The following is a 9,456-nucleotide window of genomic DNA, read 5'->3' as shown; positions in this document are numbered from 1 at the left end:
GGAGAACCGCTGCTCTCCTGCCCCCACTCCTCACTGCGCCGAAAAAGCCTGGGAGTCACCAACTACCATGCGGTGGAGACTGTATATAAGTGATAAAGGCGCCAGTGCCCCTCTCTTTCTGCTCCTCTTTAGGATTCAGTCCCAAGCTGTGCTAAAGCACTTATTTTTCTGTCGGCGGTGTCACCCAGAAACACGTAGCCTCTCCTGAAGACTTTCTCCTTTTCAGGACGCGTGGCTGTGCGCAGGAGCAAAACTATTCTGGTGGTTTTAGGGCTCCCTGAGCAAATCTGTCTGTTGGGAGTTTCGCTCTGGCGAGTGGAGCTGTCAGGCTGGGTGGGCATCTGCAGGGCAAGTCCAGTTCGGGTTTGGTACCAGCCATGCCCACCATGATGTTCAACTTCCCTGTTGTCCCGTAGAACGTTCTACAGAGCGATGCTTTCTTAAAGGGGGAATTCTACGAGTTTCAAAGTTCTTTTTTTTCTTCTTTCTTGTACTGCTGCCTACACTCATTACGTGTCTCAAAAAAGCCACCTCCGTGACTCGCAAGAAGGAATTATCTGAAATATAAATGTACCCAAATTCTACCAAACAGAGATGTTAGTTTTGCTGTCTTGATCTCAGAGAAAAGTTATGGTTCTCTGGGAACTGCCATTGCCATGCCTTTTTGTATATTTAAAAATACAGATCTATGAACTATGAAAACATTACGTAAGACTATTTCTGTAATTCATATATAATAAGCCAGGCATAAAATTATTCTGATCCTTTGGGACATAAACCACTTCAATTTTCTCAGTAGTCAAAGGGTCGTGTTTTGCCTCTTTCTTTGGCTGGGATTTGAAGCCCACCAAATACATTTATTTTTTTTCATTCTTCATCAGATTATTTTTCATGTTTTCTGTGAAGCACATGAATCCATGTCTCATCATAATATTTTCCTAGTAAATACGGTTCACAGATAAAATTATGGGCCTGCTGAGGTCTGTGAGAATTTTCTGTATATTTCAACAGGACCAGGATTCCATCCAGTTCTTTTAAACAAGTTGCTTTGTGCTGAAAAATTTCAGTAATATCTTTCTGACTCTGCCTGGGAACTCATAGGGAAGTGCTGTTTATGAACTGACATGTGGCGATCCTTAATTTATAGCAGAAAATGTATAAACGAAAAAATTACAGCTTAATTGTATGAAATAATAAACCTGAAAGCATTTACAGTTCTTTATGAACGGTTGCGAGCATTAATCCACAAAATTCCTAATCTGTTTTAGATGATGAGATCCCAGGCTCTAGATAAACCACATATGAGGTGGTATGAATGTTAGGGCCCAATTCTGCTCCTGTTTGAAGTGAGCAATAAAACTTCTCTTGGCTTTAGGACTAAGAGTTTACAGATGATGAAAAGTAGAACTCAGCTGAGCAGGGAAATATGGAAAGAATAGATTTTGGAAGTATTTTGTTACTTTTAAAAAAGAAATATTAATTACATCAGATCTCTCTGGATCTGAACAAAATAAGTGGGAATTGACCTAGGCATTTTGGTTGTAGTCATCTGTTTGTTCAAAGGATTCTCAAATGGATTCTCAAAAGGGTTTCTGGTTATGCCAATGCTTCTGTAACAGCCAGTATCAAGTACTGAAAATTTTGCAGAAATTTGGAATATAAGATTTTACAGCCTGATTCCTCACAGGTCCTGCCCAAGCTCCAGAGTTACTACTTGTGCAGACTTATGGCTGTGATGAGGAAAAAAACATTTACTTCAGGAGAGATTTCTTTTTGGTAAAACTTTGGGTATGGTAGCCGTGATTTAGCTACTCATACTCTTCCATGTTCTATTTTTTTGCAGTAATAAAAACCCCAAAACTGTTAAGGAAACATTCACAAACACTAATTCATAAATGGATGAACCACTCTAGTTCCTAATGTAAGCAAACAGAGATGTCGTCTTCTCTCATAAGCAAATGCCTTGCCTTGGGACCAGAGGTGGTGCAGAATGCCTGTACTGCATTGTGGCTGCTTTCCTTACTGAGGCATGCCACCTCATTTGCCTTTGTATTTTGCATTTTTTAAAAATAATCTTAATTTGTTTAATAAGTGTTTAATTAGTTACTATTAAAAGAAGATCCTGCTTGAGCTGCTATGGGGGGTCATGAAGTTCACACAGCCTCTTCTGTGGGTCTATGTATTTAAACAGTGTATTTAGCCTGACTGGATTACTTTTACTTTTAGATGTGTGTTTTGGAAGTGAACATAACAAATGTTTTTGCCGAGTTGCTAATTTTCATTTGAATCACAATTTCTTTTATGAGCATGTAATACAGCTTCTGCCTTTAAGGTTGGAAACGAACTCAGTGAAAAATTACCTTTCCTCCCCCAGTTTAGGATTATATTGAAACACATGCTTGCATTTCCTTAGGGTTAGGCACATGCTTAATGAAGATGCATGAATCTGGGATACGGTTCTTACAATAGTAAACATTACCATCAAATTTCCCCCAAATTCCCATCCCAAAGTACACCTCATTCTCACATGACTAGACCTTACTGTGTCATCAACTGCACATTTATGAAAAAAGAAAAGAAAGAGGTGAAGCAAAGTGGAGGTCATCAGTTTTAGAAATAAAAGTAGTCCAGGAATATGCATGTTGGTGGAACTTCAACTCAGTTATGGGTCAACTCAGTAAAAACACCTGAAGTTTCCTGGCACTGCTTATAAACTAGCAATTTATTTTCAATTGCATGCAATGACTTTTTTTTTTTTGTTCCTCTTTTAAGGCTCTGGCACCATGTTGAGTAAATAAAGTGCATATTAAAATACCGTCTAAATACAGCATGAGTATACAGTCACTGCAGAAATAGGAATAGTTTTGGAAGGAGTCATTCTGGTCTCTTGAGGAAATAAGCAGTGGTTTATAACTCTTATTAAAAATTATTTTAAAGACAAAATTAAATTTAAAAAGAAACATGTTTAAATAACATTCAGGTTGTAATAGAAATGGGGAGAAACCAGCAAATGTGAAGTCCAAGCTGACACTTGAAATTATGCTGCATTAGTCTTCAATTAGAATTCCCAACTTTTTTTTTTTTTGTTCTATGTCAGAGCCTCAAGGTTATTAAAATTGCACGTTCTGTACCATATTTTGTTTAGACATTGAAAGCAGCCCTTCCAAGTTGTCTGCTGGAGTCAGCAATAGTGTCATTCTTACATCCCTCACTTGAAGCCTGAAGCTTCTGCCAAACATAGGACATGCTGGTGCATAAAAATAAATGAATAAAACGAATGCATGTATTTATCATACGTATTATAAACTCTAGGTGCTCTAACAATCGGTAGACAAACAAAACATTAGATCCACAAGCAAATCCCTGAATGCAATGGAACCGCCCTATGATACTTTTCCACTCCAGTAATTCCTTTCCTAGTCCATTCCGTGTGAAACGCTTTTTGAACAGCGTAATATAACATTTATTTTCTCTGTGTGACTGGAAAGACCTGGTAACTGAGAAATTAACAGTTATCTTTTATAGCAAATGGCACTTACCCTGAGCCTCTACTGAGTCTCTAGGTGGCCCTTACAGTGTTGGCATTTGGCTGCTTTTCTGCCTAGTTGTGTGGTCTCAGGCAGAGTGGATAAAGCCGTCCCGGACAGTGCCCTTGGTTGCACATATGTTTCTTGGGTAGTAACACAAGCAGAACTCTCAAACACTAATTCGTCCCTTACTGATAAAATGAGTCAAGTAAGGGATACAACCGCAGCACTCCAAGCAGGTAGAAGACACCAGCGTCCTCAGGTTTTTTTTCACAGTTCTTCCCCTTTTTAATGCATGTGCCTCTTCGCAGTTCTGCTGTTTTATGGGGTTTTTGCAAGCAGTCGCTCATTTCTGGTGGTTTCTTCCAGGCTTCCCATGGGGAGGGTCCCCTGACAGCCTCATTCCCTGATCTGTCTCTCTTGCTGCCACATCCCTTGCTTTCCAGGACAACACGGAGATCATGGTACTTCTGGAAGCGGGGAAAGTGTGACAGCTGATGAGTTTCTTCCTGGCTGGTTGGTGTCTTGAGCTGACTGAGCAGCCAAAGGAGCTCAGAGCTTTGGGAAGCAGCAGAAATGGTGGAATAAGGGAATCAAGAAAGGCTGTTCCTATGCTAGTAATTAGGTTTGGAGCAGGGGTACTGTTTTGAAGAAACCAATAGTCTCCACTTACTGCACTTCTTGAAGTGTTTTTTTGTGTGTGTGCACAAACTACATTCTTTTCTGATACTGATACCTCATGATACTTAATGTCATATATGAAACTGCTGTCCTCATATGTCCTTTCAATATGCTCTATATAACGACTAAAATTTAGAGATCTGAAAAACTCTCAACACTGTGACTGCATCTGTGTAACTTCTGTCAAGGATTCAGAGTAATGCGTGAGAAAGTGTACTTTGAAATTACAGATGCATCTCTTTTAACCTCTACCTAAATATTCTTTTATGTTAGTTGCCTATCTTGTTGCACATCTCTTACCTTAAGCTTCATTACACTCAGATGCATTGGACCAATTCAGAGGGGCAATGTGACAGAGCTTGGGATGCTGTAATTCAGACAACAGGTGGATGTAGCATGCGCATTATATTCTGGATGTATGTTATGCAAGAAGCTGTACAAAGCTGCTGAGTCTAAGGAACACATAGCTACACTGGATCTCCTGAGTCAAAAAGAGTTTAGTCCTCTGGCATTGCAGATAGCTATGTCATATAAATCCTTGTGTAGCATGAAATCTATTCTTCCACCAGTGTAAGTCAGGAGCAACATTCCTAATGTCAGTGAGCTATAGGAAGGGAATGAGAACTCTTAACTAGGGTAATGTACATGGAGAAAAGAACTGGAAAAAAGATGCGTGCTACACAAAATGAAATTCTGTTTGGACTTACTGACTTTCAATCACCGTACATTAAAGCTTTTATCACTTGGTAATCTGGAAACAGCTTTCCAGCTGCTAAAGGCTAAGTGCTTATCTTTTATAAGTGCGCGCGCACGCACACACTTGTATCTTTTATGGAACTGAAAATTTACTGCATACCTGACTTCTGTTGATATATGAAATCCACAACTATGCTTTATTCCCTCAACTTCCTCCATATAGGATGGTCCGCACGCTGTATGCCATCGGTGCTGTGTTTCTTCTGATGGGATTTCTGCTACCAGCAGCAGAAGGGAGAAAGAGGAATCGTGGATCTCAAGGTGCTATCCCTCCTCCTGACAAAGATCAGCCCAATGATTCAGAGCAAATGCAGACACAGCAGCAGTCGGGCTCTAGGCATCGAGAACGAGGAAAAGGTACCTCAATGCCTGCGGAAGAGGTGCTGGAGTCTAGTCAGGAGGCATTGCACATCACTGAGCGCAAATACCTAAAGCGGGATTGGTGTAAAACTCAACCCCTCAAACAGACTATCCATGAAGAAGGCTGCAACAGCCGTACCATTATCAACAGGTTCTGCTACGGCCAGTGCAATTCCTTCTACATCCCCAGGCATGTCCGTAAAGAGGAAGGCTCCTTCCAATCTTGTTCCTTCTGCAAGCCTAAGAAATTCACCACCATGACTGTTACACTCAATTGCCCTGAGCTTCAGCCCCCGAGAAAGAAGAAAAGAATCACCCGAGTTAAGGAATGCCGGTGTATATCTATTGACTTGGACTAAACTGAGAAAAATATGGTACCGATTGCACTCTGACTGTACGCAATCATTGCCAGCATGAGAGCGAGTGGCATGAACTAGCATACCTTCGGGGCTGGACAAAATTGTGAATTACCTAAAACAAGAAAAAAACCAAAAAAACAAAGGAAAAAATTGATGTAAGGGAAGGACACACATGTGTATGTTTGTTTGTAAGGAGAAAATGGATGTGTACAAGCAAATATATGAATGTTCACTGCAACAAAAAAAATTAACAGGGGTATGAAATATTAAAAAAATCTATTTACCCGCAGTCATGAATTAGGTTTCCTAGTGTATATTCACATTTTTGCCACTTGCTGGGAAAGTGGAGCTGTGGCTTTTGCTAATGTTCACCTGCTGTGCTATTTGCTTTTACTGCATTAAGAGAAACATCGAAGTGAGAGGACAATATATTTGAAAGCGTGAATCTATTCTTAAATACGAAGTAGGCAAAAAGCAGTTTAAAGCATAGCAAAACCATCACTGCAAATAGCAGCTGTATCAAGAGTTTGTAACGTGCTTCTTCAAAAAAATAACTGTAATCCAAAAGCCATGTCTGGAGAACAATGGGGGGACATGGGAGTGTTGAAAAGTCAGTATAGGTGGATGGAAAACAGAGCTACAGCAAGTTAGAAAGCAAAAGACCAAAGTAAGTAGACGGGGAGAGTACAAAAGGGAGTAGAAAAAGGACAGATACATAAATAGGAAGACACAGAGGAAGATATATTGTCTTCTGTTTACGTTTTGCTTTAATTTATATACCTAGTCTTATATTACATAAATTAAAGAGAAACTATATACAAGGCTATAAATATACTTCTGAATTCTAAAGGCTCTCTAAATCAATCAAAACCCATTCTTGTGCCACTAGATCCATTTGATGTCTTGTATTTCTGATATCAGTTACTCTTCATATCTACATATATATGTATATGCAGTATCTTTTAGTCATTGGTATCTATATGTACATGCAATGAGTAGGCATACTCCATTGTGTGTATCCGAACTCTCTCCTTCTCTTTCTCACACACATACATAAAAACCATACATAACCACAGCACAAAAATCTTGCTAACCAAAATCAAGTACAGAATGGCAGTAATTTAGTACATAAAGAGCAAAGCAAAAATTAAAACAAGCATCATGTGACGGCAAATGCAATAACCACACAAGAGACAAAAGACACGACATTCATGACTAGTAAACACTGCATTGTTGTTGTTATTTTAGCTTTGCCACAGGCATGCAGTTTGTTGAAAAAGAGATGCAGAACTTTGCCAGCAATAATCCTCTTTTTATATCTTTTACCACAGACTTGCATTTAAACGGGATTTGGACTAAGTAAAGAGAATTTCCTGAAAATTAAGGGCTAACTGCCCCTCTCATTTGGGGGAAAAAAACCCATAAAAGGGGACACACTACTTCCAACAGCTCGATGAATCTCACCTGTGAGGTTATCCTGCCTCTTCTTTCCTTCAGGATTAGAAGCTTCAACTTGATCAGGGCTGTGGGTTTTGACAAGAGCGCAGAAGGTCCTGCAAAAGCAGTTGGTTTAGCTAGGTGGACCCTGGGCCATTGGACCTGAGGGGCAGCCCTTCCATGCACGTTGCCCTTGCTTTCCTGGGGGTCCGATGGGAAGCCTGGGAGTTGTCTTGCTGGCTGCATCTCATACCCCATGCTGTGCAAATGGCTCATGCTGTCCTGGGTGCTGGCTTTGCAAGTGTGCTTTCCAACTGGGTGGTGAAGAGATGACAGGGTGCTGCACACCTTCCTGCCTGTGCCTGTGCCTTGTGCCTGCAGGGCCCCGACAGCTGGTCCTGTCCGGTGGGGTACCGAAGGAAAGGTGTGTTTGTACACTAGAGTCAGTACCGGTCCTGAAAGCAACCTGGACATCACTGATGTGAGTGAAATGGGAGTTAAGTCCACGTTAATTGTATGATGGGGCTTGGATAGTCCAGGACTCAGTTTCCCCATTCAGCAGCAATACTCTCTAGTATCCCCTGTCAGTGTAACTGCTCTTTCTCACACCAGATGCCTCTCTCAGCTGCAAGGTGATTATCTTGATAGCATTTCTGTCCACTGAACACTGAGGAAGACAATTCGGCTCTTACTGATGTGTCCAAAGGGAAAAATATACAGTGGCATGTCACAGATGCATCCAGTGTGCAGTCATTATATCAGATGCCCCAGCTGTTACACAGTGCATCATGCAGTTATTGGCGATATCCTGCATCTCTGCAATTAATATATTTTTACTGTAAAATCCACTGCTGTGAGGTCTGCATTTGTAAGATTAAGAGATTGCAACTCATTGATTGATATTATTAAAATGCATTTCGTCTGGTGTACTCTCACTCAGCAGGTTTGACACATTTCTTCATGGATTTTAAAATCCAATTTTAAAATCTGGAATTACAGGAGGTAGATTTCCACTGTGTGGAATGTGAATAGTTAAACAGAAAGATATGGCTATTTAATGTTATTATTAATACAAATCCTCTTTCACTGATAATAGGCAGGGGTTGTTTTCCTTTAAATTACTTTTTTGAGTTGGTTTGCAGGGGAAAGGGCCAATCTCAGTCGTTGCTGAAAGTTTTGTACTAGCTAGGACTTCTGTTCAAGAAATGAGCACACCTTAAGAATGAATTTTTTTCTTCATGTGAAGTTGACAGCAAAACTCCCATTGTCTTTTACAGTGACTGCTGTGTCCCTAAACCCTTAGCCATTAAGCAAAGCTTCAGACATTACTGACTCCTTTATTTAAGATTAGGCTAATATTCTGAAGGAAAATTGATAAAAGTTTTACAAATCTTTATGTCCAAAACAGCCTGTACATAGACCATGACTGAACTCCCCTTGAGGCAGATTCCCCCCCCCAAAATGTAAATTTTATACAAAGAACTTTTATGAATTGCTAGTTATTGCCTGAGAGTAAGAAAGTTCTGCTAACTTACAATTATACGAGATATTTAATATCAACCACAATATGTATTTAAATGTCTGCTTTATTCTAAAAACAATGGACTATATAACCTAAGGCTGCAGTATTTTCATGCTCGGTCTCACAAAGCAAAACTTGGTTTAAAATGAAGTTTTAATTATTTTGTAACTGAATAGAATTGGAGTTTTTTCTTCCCAGCATTTTGTACGTCATTTTAACTACTAGTAACAAATAAATAAAATATCTTCTCCAGCCCATGTCTATTGTTTTTGTTTTTTGTTTGTTTCTTCCTTAAGTTTCCAGCTCTTTCTGGATCTGTTGTACTTTGACTTCTGTGGTTTCTTCTAGTTATAAAAGGGCTTACATTATGACAATGAGACACAGAGACAAGCAATGGCACCATCATTCAACACAGCTACTTCAATAAGGTTTTAAAATGAGATCTGTCACTTCCCCCTCACCCTTCCACAATTTATAGAAGGAAAATCTCAATCTTTACTCGCACTTTTCCCCTTGTAAACCATATAGTGACAGTTCAAAATATAAATCAGCCTTGAATTGTTGTAAAGTTAAAGCTGGAGTTGGCATGCCTGCCTTACACCTTATCTCAGTTTTACATCTAGCTAGCAGTTTACTGCCAGTTTTAGAAAAAAAGAGTAAGGAGCACCTTTACAATACAGCACATTACAAGCTGTAAATAGGGACGGGGGAGATGAAAGGTAATTATAAAAGAGAACAGGAAGATCTGTCATTTCCTTTTACCTTCTCTGTCCCTGCTGGCAGCACTTGGGCAAGGCCAGTTTTGAGGAAGGAC

At 39.8% G+C, this 9,456-nt stretch overlaps 1 protein-coding gene across 1 annotated transcript; it reads left to right on the top strand.

Moving 5' to 3' along the window:
* The first annotated feature begins 5,128 nt into the window (after positions 1-5,128).
* On the top strand, positions 5,129-8,899 carry GREM1 (gremlin 1, DAN family BMP antagonist). The gene has a single exon (XM_076344913.1). It carries the CDS (start codon positions 5,129-5,131, stop codon positions 5,681-5,683), a length of 555 nt encoding a protein of 184 aa, XP_076201028.1. The 3' UTR covers positions 5,684-8,899.
* The last annotated feature ends 557 nt before the right edge of the window (positions 8,900-9,456 follow it).

Source organism: Aptenodytes patagonicus, chromosome 7, assembly GCF_965638725.1.
Source record: "Aptenodytes patagonicus chromosome 7, bAptPat1.pri.cur, whole genome shotgun sequence".
NCBI classification, from domain to species: Eukaryota; Metazoa; Chordata; class Aves; order Sphenisciformes; family Spheniscidae; genus Aptenodytes; species Aptenodytes patagonicus.
Note: the sequence above shows the minus strand (reverse complement) of the source record. Positions and strands in the feature narration are given on the sequence as shown.

Coding starts and splice junctions, on each gene's coding strand:
- GREM1 (XM_076344913.1), top strand. CDS start 5,129: ATGGTCCGCACGCTGTATGCCATCGGTGCTGTGTTTCTTCTGATGGGA.